We start from the raw sequence: 21,353 nt of genomic DNA, 5'->3' as shown, positions 1-21,353 counted from the left end.
AAATGATGAAATATAGAGTATATGACATGCATAACATTTCATCCTTGCGACTGTCTTATTGTGATTGAATTTGATGAACCGTCGATATTATACACTTGAATGCTTATGATGTTGTGATAATTTGATTGCTTGCCTGTTCTCCTCGTGTATTTTATATTGTGACCTAATTTCGAAAACTCACCCTTCGTTGTTTGTGTTTGGCATTTGCGGATGGACGCAGACGAGCTGCAAGCTGTAGGTGAAGACTAATACTCTTGAAGTGTAGGAAGTCGTCTTATCTTGAAGACTTTTACCATCTATCTTTTGTTAACGTTATTTTGAATGTATTTTATTTTTTGGGATTCTCGCTCTAATAGTGACATTGGGTTGGGACCATATTTACATTTATCATTAAACTTATGTATGTGTACTCAAAAAAGATTTTGTTGTCTGATATTATAATTTCGATGCGATTAAGTTTGATGGAAATTTTGGAGTGATGTGATATGTTCACGATTACGTGATACTCTTTACCAAAAAAAAAAATATATTCGAAAGTTTGTATATTTATTTGTTTGAAGAATTTCACCGTTTTAAAAAAAAAATTAATTTTTTTTTTCTTGGGGTTTAAGGTGTCATAGTTAGCTTAACTAACTATAACTACCTTGTCATAACCAAATTGGCAAAATTCAGTTATAACAATAACTAACTTCAAGTTGTTGTTGATTTGAGGCATATCTCCACAATTCTCCACCTTGATTCAATATCATAATAATTCAATCATTGTCCTTGCTGCCATTGCCTTAGCTTTACTCTTTGTCGAAGCCAACTATGTACAAGCAATTCTTGAACTTAGTTTGTGGAAGTGATTTGGTGAAGGCATCAACAAGATTGTTCTTAGTTGTAATCTTCTCCATTGTAACATGCTTTGAATCAATCACATCCCTTATGAAGTGAAACTTAACATCAATGTGTTTAGACTTATTATGGTACACATGATGCTTGGATAAGTGTATAACACTTTGACTGTCACAATAAATTGAAACACAGTTCTGATTTGTTCCTAGTTCACCAATCAGTCCTTTCATCCATATAGTTTCTTTAACACCTTCAGTAAAAGCAATGAATTCATCTTGAGTTGTAGATAGAACTACCACTGACTGTGTAATTGCTCTTCAACTTACATCAGTCGCATATAGAGTGAAGACATAACCAGAAATTGATTTTCTAGTATCCACGTTTCTAGCATAATCTGAGTCCACATATCCCTTGATTGGTTCTTTGTCATGATGAGTCTTTTTGAACTTTAATCCTGCTGTCAGAGAGCCATTTAAGTACCTCATAACTCATTTGAGTGTTGACCAATGCAGTGCTCCTGAGTCAGTCATAAATCTTCTTCACTTAACTCCTTATTTTTATGTACCTTTTATAAATATTTTTCTCAAAACTAATTAATAACTTACATTACTATTTTGAAAAGTCTTTAAAAAAAAATTTCAAGTAAATATTTTAAAATCATAATTCAAACTCTCATTTATTGTGTTTTTCTCTACTTTTAGTATGGGGACGAAATGTACACTACATATGAAGGATGAAGTAGTGAAACCAATATAAATTTTAGTGTGTTATATTTTAACTATTCTCATCTAATTTATGCATAGTTGATTGTTTATAGGAATTTGTATATTGATTTCAATTTACAATTTTGATAAAACTTTCTGTGTTAAAATTTGTAATTTGTATGATCTTGAATTACGTTGAAATCTGAATTTTACTTGCGCAAATTTTCTATTGTTAGTTACCATTTTGATTGATATTAATTTTTGTATTGTTATATTAATTGAAGTATGATTGAAGTGGGTTTTAATCATAGTTCAAGTAATTAATTTGCTTGTGAAAATTGATTGGAATAGTTTTTTATTTTAGCAACATCGTGCGTGTTTCTATTCAATTGAAAAACTTTCACCGAATTGTAAAATGATCTATTTTTGGAAAAAGAAAACAACTTTATTCAACTCTTTCTAAAATCTTGAAGCAAGATAGTAGTATATCCTTAAACACTTGCAACATAATACTCAAATGCTCTTCATGAAGAATATATGAGAATATGGTCAATCAACCACAAACATAACCAAGTACATCCTAAATATCTTGTTCATGCAATTTCACTGAATTTAAGGGTTCTAAAAAAAATTATAACACAAATATGTTTTAGAAAATCTGAATATTGTATTCCAGAAAATTTTAAAAAAGTTTTCTAAAACACAATATTATTTTAAAAAAAACTTAAATTTTGTATTTTTCAAAACACAAATGTTTTCAAAAACTTTGAACATTTTGTTTTGAAAAACATTTTTAAAATTTTCTGAATCCATGTGTTCCTGAAAATAAAATTCAAAATTTTTGGAACACAAATATTTTTTTAAAATTCAAACTTTTTATTTTAAAAATAACACATTTGTGTTTCAGAAATTATTTTAAAATCTGACCAAAAAAATTACGTTTTTTTTTCAATTTTTGACCTATCAAATATAAACCTTCAAAAGACATTTGAAAAGTGGACACTTACTATTTTTAATCAGTCAATTTTAATAAAATATTACAGATTTTTTTAATTTTTTTGTCTTCATAGTAAAATTATTATTTTCCTAAAAAATAATAAAGGTCTATCAATTAACTAGGTTTTCAACTTTAACAAAAAGAATCTAGTTTTTCGGTGCCAACACATACCTTAATAAAGACAAATCAATAAAAATGTGATTATGAATTAAACGCCACTTGTGTACTGTATATAATAGGATAAGACACGTACGACTCAAAGAGCATTGCATTACGATCACACGAAAATGTTGTGTGTCACTCTAACCTCTAGCTTGATTCTAGCAGTTTTAGTTGCTCTTACAATTCAAGTCTTCTACTTCTCACCCATAGACCCAATTTTGCTTGAAGTACCACAATATGTATATTCCACTCCTTCAACCAAAAACAACCAATTACAGGTAAAAATTTAATGAATACATTTTATAAGATGTTATTATTATTTTCTATACTATATAAAAAATTTAATTTATATATATTATTTGTGTAAAAAAAAAAATTATACTGTCAATTGATCTCAGTCATTATGTTAGTGTAGAAAATTCTTTATACTATCAATTGATCACAACTATTAAATTATTAGTAACATTTGACTAATTGTTTCCGTAATAAACAGAATGTGATTAAACTTGGAGAAGGATTTTTGAAGCAACCAGAAGATGTTTGTGTGGATAAAGAAGGTACCATCTATACATCAACTAGAGATGGTTGGATTAAAAGATTGCCAAGGAATGGAAATTGGGAGAATTGGAAGTATATAGATAGCTCTACTTTGCTTGGAATCACTACATCAAAAGATGGTGGTCTTATTGTGTGTGATACTTCCAAGGTAAATAATTCATGTGTGGATTTTATTGAATTGAATTAGAAAATACTATGTCTATGGTATAAAATCCTGCATGATTAAACAACACATAATTATATTTTGTAGGGTTTGTACAAGGTTACAGAAGATGGTTTCAGTCTTATTCTTTCACAAGTGAATGGTTTTCCATTAAGGTGAGTACAAGACAAATAATTGATGGGTGTGTAAGTTTTCTTGTCTTGGTAGGTTGTTATATATGTATGGGCATAGAATAGGAAATAGTTAACATGAGTTAGTTTGGGTCGAGTTTAGTTAAAATTAGAACTCGGACTATACATGGAATTTCGGTTTAGGTTTGGAAAATAAACCGTCAATTATAATAGAGTTAGTTTGGGTTAAATAGCCTATTTTCAAGATAAATTGAGTATTGGGTTATCTTGTTTTTTTAATTATATTTTTACTAAAAAAATTATTCACCTTATTTTTAAAACATGATATAATTTATTTTAACTATTTTTTAGCATCAGATATATAAACTTACAATAAATATTAAAGTCATAAACTTGATTATAACACACTTGTAACCATAAAAATAACATAAGTTGTAGGGTTTAAAATTGCACAAAATGGTTGTAAGCATTAAAATAATCAAAGTGTAAGATCCTAAAATACCTAAAGTAATGGCTTACAAAATAACGAGGCTAAAAGGTACTTTGGTTATATTTTAAAAGTATTGACATTTGATTTTCTTTTTAATTTGAGTTTCAATTTGTGATATGAAGATAATTTAAGGGATGTGAAAAATCATGGTGATTTGAAATTTGAATTTAGAGTATAGGATTATTTCTTAAAATTATTTTCTTTCGTCAGCTCGGTTAACTCTAAAGTATGGTATTATTGTCAAAGCTTAATAAATTAACATTTGTGATTTAGGAAACTCATTTCTTCTTTCATTTAATTTCTCTAGCCAAAGTTTTAATTTTTATCATAGAACTCAAACTCGTTACTAAGAGTTGACGGATCACATCTTGATTATTCATTAACTATACAAGTATTTAATTGTATCTAATATTCTTTCAACTAACACCCTAAGATATTAGGTGTCTAAAATTAAAATACAATAAATAACTTGTTAATTAATATAGTATTTTCATGTAAAAAAAATTATTATATTTTATCTTGAGAGTTTCTATTAACAAAATAAAATAATGTTAATCATTAGAAAATCTCAATTGATCAATCAGTTCAATGATCATGTCAATATGTGCATCTTCCATAATTGTAATTTAAAAAATATTGAGATTTTATTTTGACGAAGTACAAATGAGATATATAAATCTTTATCCAATAAAGTTCACATTTATATTGATCTATCTGAGTTATAGATGTGTTACTCACAATAATTATACGATCAAAATGATTTAGATTAAAAATAAAAAAAAAAAATTCTCATTATCATAATCTCTATCACAATAACAAGTCTATAATTTTAATCAAAGACTTATCAAAGTAACTAAAAAGTAATATAATAATATAATATAATACTTTATTAAATCTAAAAATTAATTATATAATTGATTACATCTTATACATATCTAATTATATTCCCTTAGTTATGTTTCCAAATCTTTATTATTCCCTTAGTTATTTTAGTTACAAAACTTTAATATTTTAGTTTCTTAAATAGTATTAAATACTTTAATATACTAAGTTACAAAATATAGACACAGACAAAAAAAAGTCTAAAACATTAAACATTTATAATCTAAAAAAAGATAAAGTGTTTAATATTTGTAACTTAAAAAAAAATTAAAAATTTGAACATCTTAGTTTTTAACTTAAAAGATCATAAATAAAAGAAAAAACATAAGTGACAAACAGTGAAATCTAAAAACAAAAATTGTAATAACCTAACATTACTGTTTTCTCCTTATCCTATAAAAATTATTGCCACTATACGGCCCCCGATAAAAGGAAGAGAGACTCATGCAAATTGTACAAAGTACAAGCATGTGAGACAAGCACACTCACGTGATGATAGCACAGTCAGAGATTTTGTATGTTAAAAAATCTTGCTTTTTGTAAAGACTAGTGAGTTGTCAATGAGTGTGAAAACTATTGAAGATTCCTCAGTTTTAGATGCATACAAGACTACTACTTCAAGATTTTATATTCTTTTGCTACTAGTTATTAGATTTTTATTTGAGACTATATTTATAAATTCATTTGAGATTTTATTTTTAATTTATGTGAGATTTATTTTTTTTCTAGTACACTATTTGTGTTTAGTATTGTTGGACTTTAATTTGTGTATGGATATAAAAGGTGGATGACCAGAATCAACCGACACTATTATCATATTACATTTGTATACTGTATCTATTAAATTCTTACAAAATCAACTAATAAAATAGAATATCTCTTTTTATAAAATGATTTAAAATTTTATTATCTTTAATTTATGCAAGACTTGGATTTTTTCAATATTAATCCACGTTTTCAAAGCTAACATAATTATGCTAGAACAGGCTATTTTCATTAAAATAAATAAATATATCAGTACATAGGAAAACATGACACTCATCTACTATTGTCTCCATTGGACGGTATCATGCACTATCAATACCTAGTTACTTCTATTTTCTTTCCTTTTTTGAAAATAATCAATTTATTCTTGAAAGTTATCAAATAGAGTCTACAAGGTTTGAAACCATGTCCTAAGACTTATTTACCGTTACATTACGACCAAACTAAATTATTTATTGTGTATGTTATTTGTAAATTTAATATGAGTATATTAATTCAATTTTTTGTTGTAAATAAATTATAAATAGTATATTTTAAAATTATATGATTCAAATTTTTATTTTTGTTTTTACATATTATAATTGTTATTAATGGAAGTTTAAAGATTGTGTTCTCTAAATTTGAATCCTTAATCCACCATTGCATTCTGTAAAAATCATTAATCAATATCCATTACTACATAAAAGAGAATTCAGACACAAAAATCATAACACATAAACACACATATTCACTCATCAACAAACACAACAGACAAATTCATCCTAAAACACCATTAAGACACAAAATAAAAAAAATATAGTCTAATTAATTGATATTGAACTATAGGATCATCATAATTAGAATTTTTAAGTCATAGATATTCTAACTAGTTTATATTGAGCCGTTGGAATATCAAAATTAGAATATCTAAATCATCATTATTCTAACTAAATAAAATTGAATTATTGGATCTTCAAAATTAAAATTTCCAAATCATTGTTAGGTTAATTAGTTAAGATTGAATAATTGAAATTATAATTTATACGTCATAATTTATCAAATTAGTTAAGATTTAACTATTAGATTATTAAAATAATAATGTATAAGTAATAGTATGTCTAATTATGTTAGATTGAATCGTTGGATCATCAACATTAGAATTTCTAAGTCGTAGTTAGTATAATTAGGTTTGATTGAGTCATTGGATCATCGTAATTAAATTTTTTAAGTCATAGTTAGTATAACTACGTTAGATTAAATTGTTGGATCATAAAAAAAAATAAAAAAGAGTTCAACCATTGTTTTATAATTTTGATGTTCTAATTATTCAATCTAAACATAATTAAACAAACTATAACTTAAAATTTGTATTTTCAATGATCCAACGGTTCAATCTTAATTAATTAGACTAACTACAACTTAAATTTTTTTATTTCAATGATCTAACATAATTACACTAACAATTACTTAGAAATTCTTATTTAGATGAATAAATGGTTCAATCTAAAATAATTAGACTGACTAAGAATTGTGAGCTCTAATTTTGATGATCCAACGGTTCAATCTAACTTGACTACACAAACAATGACTTGAAAATTATAATTTTGATAATCCAACAATTCAATCTGACCTAATTAAACAAAACTGTTGGATCATATAAATTATAATTTTGAAGTATTTGTGTAATTAATTTAGATTGAACCGTTGAAATTAGAATTTCTAAGTTATTTTTTGTTTATTTACTTAAGAAATTATAATTTTGATGATCTAACGATTCAATCTTAACTAATTAGACTTATTATGACTTAGAATTTTAAATTTTGATTCATCAGTCCAATCTTACCTAATTAGACTAACTATGATTTAAAAATTATAGTTTCGATGATACAAATGTGCAATCAAACCTAATCATCGATCCAAGTTCAAGGGATGCAAATTTTAAAGTTTAATTAATAATAATTATAATATATATATATATATATATATATATATATATATAATTATATAATTTTAAAATACACTACTATATTACTATAATTTTATATTTTATTTCCATAATATATATATATATATATATTACACATTAAACAATTTAGTTTGGTGGTAAAGTATTTGTAATTAAAACTCAAGACACAGGTTTAAACCTTGTAGGCTCTATTTTTCTTAAATTGATTATTTTTAAAAAAGGAAAGAAAAATCTAAAAAGATAAAAATAATTAGGTAAAGCTAAAAGTAAAAATCAAGGAAAGGGATGCTTGCTTTAAGTTTAATGGGTTTATTGTTTTTTTTTTTTTTGGTGCAATTTTTTATAAGTATAATAACTGTTATGTTTAATATTTTTTTTCTTTTACAGAGTTTAAAACTTTGTATGATTTTTCTAATGATTGAACCAGTTTTGCGGATGATGTAATAGAAGCATCAGATGGAAGTATATATTTCAGTGTTGCTAGTACCAAATTTGGTTTACACAATTGGCATTTGGATGTACTTGAGGCAAGACCTCATGGACAACTTATCAAGTACAATCCCACGTTAAATGAGACAACTATTGTTCTTGATGATTTGGCCTTTGCCAATGGTGTTGCACTATCCAAAGAAGAAGATTATATTGTGGTTTGTGAAACTTGGAAGTAAGTAAATTTCTTAATCATATTTTCTTATTTCCTTATGTTTTTATGTATTAGAGCATGATGCATGAGGTGCCATTTTGAGATCCATAAATTTTAACTAAGTACTTTAAATAAGGTATTAGTGTGATGGTACATAAGAAATCAATTTGTTGTGTTTTAGTGGGAGCCACTTTATAATGAAAAATTGAGTACAAATAAAAATTTACAAAAATTAGTTTTTTAAGGCTTTTTGGGAGTTAAGAGAGAAATAATTGAGAGGAGAGAATAGGAAAAATGTTTATGAGAATGATAATTTTAGGGTGAGAAAAATGATAGTTTTAGGGTGAAAAAAGGATAATTGACGATGAAAAATTTAATTTGAAAATATTATAATGAGATGAAATATATATTCAAAATTTTCGAAATTTCTTCTCACATTTATATTTTGAGTTATTTTTTATTAGAAATTCATTAAGCACCGATATCAAATATGTACTCCGATCATGTCAATTGTAGTTAAGAAAGTTTATTTTTCTTCACTTTTAAATTTTTTCAAAAACTCTTAAATTTTGTCTGATAAATTTGAAGTTGTATTTTACACGTTTGAATGGACTAATATGAACTTATATTGAATTTGATAACATTGAGAGTGGAAGAAATAATACCGTATATTTAACTCATGTTTTAACTAAGCATGCCAATTTATTCTTCGATCAAGTGTGGTTGGAAGAGAATCCACTTCACTTATACTTAACTGATGAGGTATTTTTTTTCAAAAGAAAGTAATTTAATAAAATAATATGTGCATAGTGAGATCAATTAAATACATTTTGTTTGAGATGCTGAATATTGCTTTTTTTTTTTTTTTTACACGAGTAGGGATGAGAATAGATCAGACCGACTGACAGAGGATTACGACCAAACTTACATCAGGCCTAGGTTAAATTAGAATTTTTTCTTAAACGGATAAGGTCAAAACTTCTAAAAAAGTCTATTTGCTTAAAAAGACCAAACTAAAAGTCAAACTTTTTAGGCCAACTTATTAAATAAATAATATTCTTTTACTACATTAATTATTATATTAAATTTTGATTTCTTTGTTATATTCAATTTTTAGTAATTTACACATATTAACTTCATTTAGTTTTCTGACATATTTCATTGACATATTAATTCACTAATCTATTTAAAGATATATTTGATTACTTATTCAAGAATATTAAAATGAAATAGGCTTTTTAATAGGTTAACAACTCATATCAAACTTCTATTAAGATCAGACTCATACCTAAAAATTAGGCATTGAATTTTTTGATAAATCAGACTCAGACTTGGCAAAAGTTTGGTTCACCCTATTCCCACCCTTATACATGAGGAATGCATTTTTTATTAAGCACAAAAGTTAAAAAAAATTAAATAAAAATATTCTTCTATATCAAGTTTTTACATTTTAGGTTGAGAAAAGCCTAAAAATTGATATAATTTTGTAACTGTTTGTCTGTGAATCTCGTATTTTGTATTAGCTATATATATATATAGCTAATTCTTTTCTTTTTATACTAATATAGCTAATTTTCTTAGTTACATAAAAATCATTTTATTAGCGTTTTTGTAACTTTTTTTGCATAAATACTAGTAGTAGATTTTTGCTAGATTTTTGGAAGAACAAATACAAATCAATCAATAGTGATTAGTTTGATTTGACTTTTGTGACATTTTTTTCAAGAAATTTGAATTTAATCAAACATATGAAAACTATTTGAATTGGTTTAATTCAATTAGGTTTACATTTTTAAAATGAGAAAAATAATATATAATGACTAAAAAAGATATCTCTGCAACATTTTTTTTAAAGATAATATTATAAAGGTTAAATATCTCTTATGATCCCTTAACTTAATTTTAGTTTACGTTTTAGTCATTTATCTTTTTTTTCCCGATTTGGTCATTTATTTTAATTTTAAGTAACAATTTGATCTTTTATGTTTTAAAACGTCAACAATGTTATCCTTTTTTTTTTACAAAAATTCATCAAATTTTTCAAACAAAATCCATAAAATTAATTATATTTTGTAATATAAAATAAATTTAATCAAATTTGTAACTTAAATCTTCAAATAAACTCATATATGTCATTCTTTATTTAATATTGTTGGAGATGAAAATATGAGTCTATTTAAAGATTTAAGTTATGGATTTGATGAAATTATATTATATTAAGGATGATAATTAGTTTTATGAGTTTTGATTGAAATTTTTTATGAGTTTTTTGAAGTTTTGCAAAAAATAAGGATAATATTGTAGACATTTTAAAACATAAAATATCAAATTGTCACTTAAAATTAAAATAAAAAACTAAATTGAAAAGAAAAAAAGATAAAGAACTAAAACGTTAACTGAAATTAAGTTAAAGGACAACTGGTGATATTTAACCTATTATAAAATACATTGGTTTATTTTATTTCAGATCCTTGGTAATTTATTTTGCATGACTTCAAATCAATATCTAAATGAATATAGACCAAGTTTAGAAGTCATAAGATAAATAGGTGATTTGAGGGAGTTGGAGTGACAAAGAGGTTATGAGTTTAATTTTTTTTTCTAATAAAATTAACAACTAATTATTAATATTAACTATTTAAAAAAATAATAGAGACCAAATTTATTTGATTAGTTGCATTTGAACCGGAACATAGAAAAAAAAAGCTAGTTTAATTTTTTTGCATTAAATCTCAAATTCATCGGATCATTTACTTAGTTTTTACATAGCAGATTTTGCTGTCCATTAAAAAAAAAAAATCAGAATAACCTTTTAAAGAATCTTGAATATATATACAGTCTTAATGTGAACCCATATAAAGTATTTATATTTTTGAAAAGTCTTATACAATACTACAAGACCTTCTCATCAGAAGAGAAATCTTTCAAAATCATCAGGTGAATGAAATTTTGGCTCAGAGTACTAACGGATAAATACATTTAGTGTATGTAGTCTTAAATAGAAATGAAATTACTGATACATATTTTTATACTGGTGTACTTTCCATGTTTGTATCTTATTTGATGTAGCTATTTTTTCTGAACCAGGTTTAGGTGTTTGAGGCATTGGCTAAAAGGAGTTAACAAAGGCAAAACAGATATTTACATTGAAAATCTCCCTGCTGGACCTGACAATATTAATCTTGCTCCTGATGGCTCATTCTGGATCTCTTTGGTTCAAGTAATTCTAATATGAACTAATGTGCATTTCCTAAAAATTATCCTTTATCATTAAATTATCTCCATCTATTTTACGGATATTTTTGTTAAAAGGTAATAAATGTATTTTAATTTAATAAATGTCTTATGAAAAGTAACAAGAAAACTTTACATATGGTGCTTATTTGATTTTCTTCAATATTGATGCTACAGTTCACTTCTGAAAAGATGAGGTTTGTGCACACGTCTAAGGTATCCAAGCACTTATTAGCTTCATCTCCAAAGCTATTTAATATGATCAATAGAGCATGGAAGTCTGCGACGGTGGTGAATGTGGGAACTGATGGCAAGATTATCAGAAAGTTTGGTGATAGTGAAGGGAAGGTTATCAATTTTGTAACTTCAGCTGTGGAATTTGAGGACCATCTTTACCTAGGTAGTCTTACATCTGACTTTGTTGGAAAATTTCCACTGCCAAGTGCAAACTAGTGAAGTTCAGCTCTTATTGAATAAGGTGTGTGTAACATCTTATGTGTTTTGATATCTATGGTTTAGACCAACACACATTTAGGAGAATATTATCCATATTATGTAAATTTGTGTCTTTGATATGAACAATAATAAAGTCAAAATTAGGATGACTCTATAGTATTTCTCAAATTACCAAGAACAATGAGATGAATTAAACAGTTAAATTTCTCATGCAATATCTCCTAATTCCGTTCCTACTTTTTATAAATTTAATGATATCCACTATATTTTACACTATGAGTTAATGCAACTGTTAGATCATACAAAATATTTGAATTTAATTCTTTCTACCTTAAAAGTCATATAAATGGAAGTTTGTAATTAGTTGATAGTGTAAAAAAATTTACACTATCAATGTATCAAAATTAATCTCGTGGGACTATTTATAATATCTCCTTCCATAATGATTTAAGAATGAGACATCCATAAGAATAAATAACCTCACCAATCCATATAACGCATCAACAGTTCTTTGATCGCTCATATAGAACTTCTACTGATTATGCTTATTTAAAAAAGCTAATGGAAAAACACTGCAAATTATTTTACAAAACCCAATGTTGGCACTTCATACATATTGTAACTAAAATTCACAAACATTAATAGTAGATACAAGAGTCAATCTACTGTATCCTCATCTTCTTCTCTACTCTTGATGAGTGTTTGTTGGTATCACTTGATTGGTTTCTTTTTGCTTTCCTACTATTTACAAATTCAGAGAAGGATGGTATTGGTGGCAAGTTTGTATTAGAACTTTCCAATGGCACATCACATGGGATAGTTTCTGTTATAGCATTGCCTGAGAGCTCATTGGTAGTTTCTTCTTTTGCACAAGGATCTGAAGCAGGTGGCGATGTGAGGGGATGTTCAGCTTCAGAGAAGACATTCACTGATGTGGAAGGATTAATTGCACAAAGTCGGTTCATCAGATTGATAGAACTTGTAGTTGTCAGCCACCTGATAGTACTTGCCACTTGTGAATAATAGAATGATTTCCCAGCCTTGCCATATTTCTTGTAGCATTCATCTTCAAGAAGAGATGCTGATGTTTCCATTTCAATCCTGAATAAACGTTTTAAATTAAGAAATAAGGAAACAGCTCACGTCCTAACTATAATTGCTGATTTGAGTTGTTAGGCGGTGAGGAATGTGTCCTGAACACACATGACATAGTGATAATAAACAAGGACTTGGAACTTGAAAGCATATGCTTTAGTTGTGACATAGTTTAGTGAGTTGTGGTGAAAATTTAGGTTTGTTATTTAAATAGTTCACCAACGGAATGAAGACACTAAACTCTCAACTTAATCCTCAAAAGATTAGGGTATTGCTTCGTTAATCCTGATGATTTTGGTTTTCAAATTAAAACCCTTCAACATTGAAGTGTCGTCATTGAAGTGTATTCATTATGCATCCAAGAGTCAAATTTGCTGCGGACACGTGTATATATGTAAACAAACAAACACTTGATATCTCATACATACGCAGTTGTCAACAAATTCATCTACGTGAAGGATTAAAGTGGTGATACAAAAGGACAAATGTTGGTGACAATCTTGTATTTTTGAGGGACTTCTTTGGTGAAAAACTATTTGGAGACTAATTAGTCTTTAAGGGATTAATTTGATGACAAATCTTTAGAGGACTAATGTGAAACACTTAAATCTTTAGAGGACTATAATCCTTGAAAATGGTGCTATTGCATCTCAAATACATTGCGCACTTGTTATATCTAGGAGACGAGAAATTTTGAATGGGTGGTTTTCTTGGTAAGGCAGCTAAGACGTGATAAGAAAGAAATCAAACAAGCAAGAAAAAGGCAATGCATACTTTAAGTTGTCAAGCCGTTGCTGAGCCTGTTTTAAAGCATTTTGTAATCTCTGCCTGCTTGCCCCTCGCATTTCATCAGAAATAGCATTCTTGTCAACTTTGTTGCTCTGTAAATCATATTAGATAAGTGAGTATGAAGACAGGAAGATAGCTGCATTGTAACAGTTTCTGCTGCATTGATCTTAACACTACTGAGCTAAGAATATAAATAAGGAGAGACTTTAAAATAACTATTCTACCTTTCCAATTACAGATTTCTAATCATAAGTTCATAAAAAGTTCTGTTTTGGTGTCAACAGCCAAAAGCTCTAACCATGGGAAATAGAATGAAGGATAGAGAAAAATAAAGAACACTTTTTCAACTAACAGAGTGGGTATAATACATAAAAGATGAACCTGTCTATTAGTGTTCTCTTTACGATAGTAGTTTTCTTCTGCCCGCTGTAACAAATCAAGCTTTTCATTTACTCCCAGTCTGGATTGAAACTTTGACCGGCCTAGATTGTTGACAGCCTCATTATCGTCTGCCAATGAAAATTCATACACATGAATAAATAATCTACTAACCACTACATCACCCTAACAGTAAAACACATGCAACTGAAATAAACTTGGTACCCCCATCTAAGTCAGAAATATCTTCCTCTGATCCACTCGCTTCGTCATCTCGATTCCAGAATTCAGATAACTGTTCTCCATCAATTGCACCAGTGGAACTGAAAAATGAAAGTGGTCGATAAACAAGAAAACTAGGCATTATTTAACTGGATTCATTAATCTAGCATAAGAAAATCACCGGCACCGCCAAGCCAATTACAAGGTAAAAAGGAATAACCATAAAGTATTACGAACAAGAAATATGTGAGTTACGGTTGAAGATCATTTTGGAGGACCTGAAGATAAAGTGGGGTGAACCAATTAAACTCTATTGTGATAGTAAATCTACTATTAACATAGCACATAATCCAGTGCAGCATAACAGAACCAAGCATATTGAAGGTGAGACATTTCATCAAAGAAAAACTCGATAGTGGCCTGATCTGCACTCTATATGGTTGCACTCTATATTTCTCCTCCCAAGACAACCTTGCAGATCTTCTAACTAAAGGGCTAAATAGCAACAACTTTGAAAGAATTGTATCCAGGTTGAGAATGGAGAACACTTATTCACCAGCTTGAGGGGGAGTGTCAAAATTTGTTTCTGTTTTATTATTAAAAATATCCCTCAAGTATAGGGATTTGGTTATATAGGAGTACTAATAGGGATTTGGTTATATAGGAGTACTAATAGGGATTTGGTTGTATTGTAATCTTGTATATATATCTGATGTATTGTCAACATATTTCGATTCAATAAAATATATTTTCCTAATTCTTGAGAGGCAGGGACTACAAAACCTGCCTAATGACAAGGTCATACAGAGCCAAAGACTAACGCATACAGAGAACCTAAACAGACAAAATGGAATATATACCCCTATCACTGCCATATCGTACTATTTGATGCCCTGATGTCAGAAATATTAACATTTGATGCCCTGATGTCAGAAATATTAACCAAACCGATCAAGGGCTTCCTGTGATACCCATCATTACTATAATTTATTATAAAGCAAACAAATGCAAATCATGTATTCCCAATATGTCCTTCGGCTTATCAACATTAAGTTAAACTCCTAATGCATAAGAGGGTTTTTTATACATGAATAATATAGCACCTGGCTATGAAAACTCGAGAACCGCTTTGCTGGCGTAGAGCACAGGCAGCTGTGAGATCCTCCAAATTTCTGGCAACTATGTTTGGGTGTCTACATGAGTCACACGTTTTTCCACATAGTGATGCTGTTACCTGTTTTGATCAAAGTAAAGTATCCACTTGTGTCAACATGAATCATAATACCTAAGGCTGTATAGTTCATTACCTGCTCCCCAAAACTTTCGATAATCATTTTCCTACGACATCCAGATCCTTCACAATATTCAACCATCTACATTTTTAACATATAAACTCCATTACTTAACTATATACATAACGGCATTGTGAATAATAGATACCATGTTAAAGAAGTATGCAAGTATTTAGATGTTACCTGATTGAAAGCAGTTAGGGACGTTCTGGATGATTCTTCTTTTGAACTTGAGGATTGTGACTTCTTGCTCCCTGAGTTTCTTAATATAAATTCCTGAAATAGAACTTAGTTAGAGAAAACATGTCCAATAAGAAAACAAGATCAAAGTATCAAGTTAAGGAAGTCAACCATTCTTTTGCGATCATCTACTCCATAGTACAACAGACTTGTAGAGGGCAATTGATCACGACCAGCTCTTCCTGACTCTTGATAGAATGATTCCATTGACTTTGGAATATTGAAGTGGCACACGATTCTGACATCTTTTCTATCAATGCCCTGGTAATTTGATCTTAAGCTATTAATAGAAAATCACATGAGTATAAAAAGGATTATAACACTAAAACTTCATATAGAAGTTTGAATCAAATTTATAGTAAATGGCCACTAACCATTCTGAACGGACACCAAAGGCTTAGTAACTGTATGCAACAGAAACGCTCCATGTAGAGTATAGAAAGAAAAGAAAGGGATACATCACAATCTCAAATAAATCATCAGTTCTTGGCATCAGAAAAAAATTATAAAATGTAGTGAATATACTTATATCTTTGACACATTTGTGCTCATTCGCTACTCTTATGTTTTATTAATCTCCCTTGGATTCATTATATTTTGATAGATTAGATTCACCATATTACTCCTATAAATAATGACGGAGATGCCATACTCTCTTAAATGTAGCCATAAAATGAGTTCTAAATAGTGTTCGGAATAACGCTGCTATAGCTTTCAGCAGGGATAGTTGTGACATGCTATCCCTGTAGCATTGCAATTTCTGAATGGAGCCAATGATGCAAGTTATCTGCACTGATTGGGAATGCCACATCCCCTTACCAACGATTTCACCAAAACGGACATTTACCAACAATCCAGCAAAGGAAGCACATAAAAAATCGTAGGAATGGCGATCTTGACAATGGTGTGAAAAATTCTTATCCTCGTAAGAGCACTATGCATAAAATAAAGTTGTTTAAATATGCTTAAAAATTAATACATTTATGAGATTAAGTAATTAGATTATGTACATCACCATAAAATTTGGGGAGGGGTATGAAATACTTCCTTTAAAAGAAACCACTTGTTATTCAATGAAATCAGTCCACCACTCCCGGGAAAAGTGTTCCTCTTAAACAGCAAGAATGCAAATTAAAAAGCGGGAGATTATTGGACAACAAACTTAATGGCATTCTACTTCAAGCATAAGTTCAAGGCTAGAGGTCCAAATGTCTTCTTGCAAGTGACTACTGCAGGCTACACTCCCAGGATTCTCAACATAAATTGACTAGAGAATGAGAAAAGCACACCACTATTTAAAAAAATGAAATGGGAAAACTTACCCAAAAGCAACAGTGGCAACAACAACTTTTATGTTTGAAGAAATCCAATCATGTAGCACTGAAGTTCGCATTTTATCATTCAGTCCTGCATGATAAGCTGGGAAGACCAGAATATTAATAATAATACCAATATCATATCAAGGGACAGACAAACTTTTAGGATTGAAGCAGCAGCTGCCACACAAGTATTTTATTTTAGTGTTCTCAATATTATATGTATTATGTGTATTAGTTGCTCCCAGTATTTGATAATATTACTTTTATTTCCCCTCAATTTCTTATCCAACATTTTTTACATATTCATTGTACACATTACATTTTTTGTGGGTATGAAAAGTATGACTTATAATCTCGTTCCCTACTTAAAAAATTTTAGTCATAGTTCTTTATCAAGCATTCATTGGATATTAATTTATTTGATTGCATTTTGTTCTTTTTGATACTATCTTACGTGTCTCTCTTCTTCTCATTCTTATTTTCTCTCTCAATTTTTAACAACTTATCCTACGTGAATGGCTGAATGATTTGATTGTTTGGTTACTTAGAGAGTTTGATAGTAATGAGAAACAAAAATCATCAATGTTTCAAAATATGAAGACTTGTACAGAACTATTATGATGTAAAATTTATAGTATTTATAATGCAAGGGATTTACATATATGCGTATATTTTTGGGTCCCGATACTTGCGATGAATCATTTTGAAAAGACATAAAAAATACATAAAATATTACCAGCACAAGAAAAGCCTCTTTGGGATAGATGAGCTGACAAGTCATCACACATTGAACGTTCAAGGCAGTAAATTATCCCACAGACATCTCCCAAAGATTTGAGAGTATCAGATAAATCAGCATAAGCATCATTCAATAGATCTTTGTATCTAACTGTATCATTAAGAAATCAAGTCAGATATGTTTGAATTTATTAGTAGCAGTATGCCTGCATCACATGCAAAAAATTAACATACAAAGCAATTCACCAATGAAACTCATTAAGTAACTGGAATGCTCAAAATAGCCATAAATTTACTGATTGGAATTGGAAGGATTTCTTCAGAGATGTTGAATTTGCATCTTACCCATTCTTTGTTTTTTAAAATAGAAATTAGATTCTAAGTTTTTTGCTTTCTTCTATTCTCATAGCATCTTTATCACCAAATGTAAGTTAGCATTACCAAACATTTATGTAATGAATGGACTGATTTATTATTAATGTGGCAGACACATTACATTTGATAGTGTACGGCGATGGTTTTCCGTTACTAACATGGAAATTTAAATCTACAAATAGGGTGAAACTGAAATCTGAATTGATTTATAGCTTTGAATCAAACTGCAAGCAGAACTGACCTTCATAATATATATTAGGCCGATTAAAAGAAGTCTTCAGTTTTAATGCATTTTGCATCTGTAAGGATTCCACTACATCCTTCTGAACCCTTCATAAAACAAATAACCAAGGAATTAATGCAACAGTGTGATTCTCATTTCTCACCCTTCAATACCAGGAACAAAAAGGAAGAAGATGAAAGAGAGTGCCTGCTTCAAAAATACTACACAAAATCTGCAATGATCATTGTGATAAACAGAGCATATTCTTTGTATGTGAATATGTTTAAACCCATATTATCATAAAATAATATGACAGACTCTTAATAAAAAAGAAACCCTATCATAATACTATACACAGACAGACATACAACAGACACATATACATACCAATAGGAGAATAACAATTTTAGAAATCCACAACAATTGCACGATTATTTTTCAGAAGAATAGATAGAAATGCGTAAACGTAGAATTTAATATGAAATTTGTTCATGAAATAAATTAAAATATAACAACAAACAAGTTAATTCTATAAAAGAAGTAAATTAAGAAAACTCACTTAGGAACAGCAGTAGCAGTCAGAGCTAACATTGGTACATCTGGCAGGTGCTTTCTCAGAGTTGAAAGCTTACGGTAGCTAGGTCTGTTTCCAAATACATAAGGAAAAGGGAATAGCATGTCATCAGAATTAACTCCAAGCAAAACTGTGTCATCACATGAAAACTTAAGCTTTTAGATTAGTTAGTTCAAGGGCAGTGCCTAACATGCACAAGTGCAAAACTGTGGCACATGTGAGTGAGCACGTTTTCACTATTAAATTTAATATTTAATCACACAAAAAAGGTATGAGTTGGTGACCAAAATTGACATCAAAACCTTAGAACATTACATTTTCATTTATTAATTCTTCTTGTATTTCACTTTAACCTTTGGTATCTAATATTTTGCTCCACCACAGCCTTTAGCAACTTTGAGACCATAAAGCCTGAGGTTGTGTAGCACGACTAAAGTCACTAGCGCTACCTTGCCTTCTCTCCACCCAGTAACTGCAGCTGATACCCATAGGATCCCTCTTGAATTTTATTTGCTGCTATTATAAATAAGTATAGCAAGTCTATTCTGCATTAGGACTATACTCAGTAATATTGGGCCTTTGGCCTGAAATGCTTTAGGCTATAATCGTCGCTGAGCTTAGGTCAGTTAGTTAAGAAGCAGTTACAGAGTCTGATTACAGCTGCCACTGATTCACTCACTAGACTAGGTATAAATACTGAAATTTGTGTTGTGCTTAGTTTTTCAGTTAATGGAAATCAGTTCACATTTTCTCCGATTTTATCCCAGTTCTCAATGACTTCGTTTTCTTAAAGCTGCCTTCTTCATGGTGTTTTGTGCTAGGAATTTTGACTCCCTTTACTGGTGAACTGCTCAACAGGAAAAAGTACTTAGTGGGATTTTGGGCTTCAGTGAAGAAGTTGATTCTCAATTTAGATTCTTATAAATGATTGTTTTTGGACTTAGATGAATAGAGTTAGTTAATAATAATAGTTAGTTAGTTGTGGTTGTTATAAGGCTATTTGCATAAATAGAGAGGTTAGGGAGATAGAGAGATATCATTGAATATTGTAATCAACTGTTGAATAGTGAATGTTCTCTATTGTGAAGGGGAAACCCTTGGAGGAGAGATTTCTCTCCTAGTTCTCAATAAAAGTGTTCTTTCTTAGGAATCCAATTCTTGGGTTCCTAACAATGATGGTCTTGTTTTCTTTTAATTATAATAAATAAGTAAAAATATATGTATCAGTGTTGATGTTCTGTGTTTTTAACATTAGCAGTATCCGTGTCCGATGTTCGTGTCGGTGTCAATGTTTCATAGGAAAAAAGAGGACTGGATCTATCTAGGTATGGCACTAGGAAACAGTGACCATATAATGTTTTCAATCAATGCTTTAGCAGAAAACATATAGATCCGTTAGTGTTATCAAATGGTGGCAACAACAGCAGTAACGCGTGGCAGATAAATTTATGATAAAAAGCATTTTGATGGCCATGGCATGGGTGTTTTCACATGGAAGCCTCTGTAGCTGTTACTTGCAGGGAAGGTATGGCAATTCTAGTGACCCTAGTGAAAACAGAGGTTAAATAACCTAAAAATAACAAAGAAAACAGATGGGTATCATTGATCTGTTTTAAATCTGGATGACCCGCCAAGTCCAAAATAACCCCAAACAATCTTAATGATGACCTATCAATCCCAAATAGAACACGCACATCTCAGTCTCACACATATTTATTGTCTATTCTCATTCTCGTATCTATATGCTTGCCTAAAACCTCAAACTCTCACTTGGCTGCTCCCGTATCTCTTCTACCATCTCAACCATATATTCCCTTCTTCTGTAAATGGCCTGTCTTCGGCAAACTACATATCTCTGGGGATTGTCCCATTCTCTCCCTCCTTTCCTTTTCTGATTTTCCTTATTTTCCAAGTCTCAATCCCTACTCTGCATATCCTGTTTTATTCTCTATTCCTCTGTCCATCCCTATATTTTCCTATCTGTTTGTCACATTTATTTCTTTCAAGGTGATATTTTCCTCTTTGTTCTATGGCTTAAGGATTGCTAATAATGATAATTATCAATCAAACAATTTTTCTAGTTAATTGTTCTTAATATAGATGATTAGTTCCTATTTATATTCTATATTTTTTTACATGGT

General features: G+C 29.3%; 2 protein-coding genes across 2 annotated transcripts in view; one reads left to right on the top strand and one right to left on the bottom strand.

The window, feature by feature from the left end:
- The first annotated feature begins 2,786 nt into the window (after positions 1 to 2,786).
- LOC101514395 (protein STRICTOSIDINE SYNTHASE-LIKE 5-like) lies at positions 2,787 to 12,182 on the top strand. Its single transcript, XM_004488022.4, has 6 exons — positions 2,787 to 2,978; positions 3,194 to 3,406; positions 3,509 to 3,576; positions 8,062 to 8,298; positions 11,365 to 11,497; positions 11,689 to 12,182. Exons 1-6 carry the CDS (start codon positions 2,826 to 2,828, stop codon positions 11,962 to 11,964), a joined length of 1,080 nt encoding a protein of 359 aa, XP_004488079.1. The 5' UTR covers positions 2,787 to 2,825; the 3' UTR covers positions 11,965 to 12,182.
- Positions 12,183 to 12,432: 250 nt separating this feature from the next.
- The window catches only part of LOC101514724 (ATP-dependent DNA helicase Q-like 3), a 10,381-nt gene continuing 1,460 nt past the window's right edge, over positions 12,433 to 21,353 (bottom strand). Inside the window, exons 4-18 of the mRNA XM_073370844.1 lie at positions 19,198 to 19,281; positions 18,657 to 18,745; positions 18,039 to 18,191; positions 17,306 to 17,402; positions 17,028 to 17,091; positions 16,636 to 16,917; positions 16,358 to 16,450; positions 16,095 to 16,244; positions 15,927 to 16,019; positions 15,759 to 15,824; positions 15,555 to 15,685; positions 14,455 to 14,552; positions 14,233 to 14,360; positions 13,837 to 13,943; positions 12,433 to 13,068 (exon numbers count right to left, since the gene is read on the bottom strand). Coding sequence (XP_073226945.1) covers positions 12,630 to 13,068; positions 13,837 to 13,943; positions 14,233 to 14,360; positions 14,455 to 14,552; positions 15,555 to 15,685; positions 15,759 to 15,824; positions 15,927 to 16,019; positions 16,095 to 16,244; positions 16,358 to 16,450; positions 16,636 to 16,917; positions 17,028 to 17,091; positions 17,306 to 17,402; positions 18,039 to 18,191; positions 18,657 to 18,745; positions 19,198 to 19,281 — 2,074 coding nt within the window. The 3' untranslated portion in view covers positions 12,433 to 12,629. The remainder of the gene's footprint in view (positions 13,069 to 13,836; positions 13,944 to 14,232; positions 14,361 to 14,454; positions 14,553 to 15,554; positions 15,686 to 15,758; positions 15,825 to 15,926; positions 16,020 to 16,094; positions 16,245 to 16,357; positions 16,451 to 16,635; positions 16,918 to 17,027; positions 17,092 to 17,305; positions 17,403 to 18,038; positions 18,192 to 18,656; positions 18,746 to 19,197; positions 19,282 to 21,353) is intronic.

The sequence above is a fragment of the Cicer arietinum genome, chromosome 1 (genome assembly GCF_000331145.2).
Source record: "Cicer arietinum cultivar CDC Frontier isolate Library 1 chromosome 1, Cicar.CDCFrontier_v2.0, whole genome shotgun sequence".
Taxonomy (NCBI): Eukaryota; Viridiplantae; Streptophyta; class Magnoliopsida; order Fabales; family Fabaceae; genus Cicer; species Cicer arietinum.
This window is presented reverse-complemented; position numbering and strand designations above follow the sequence as displayed.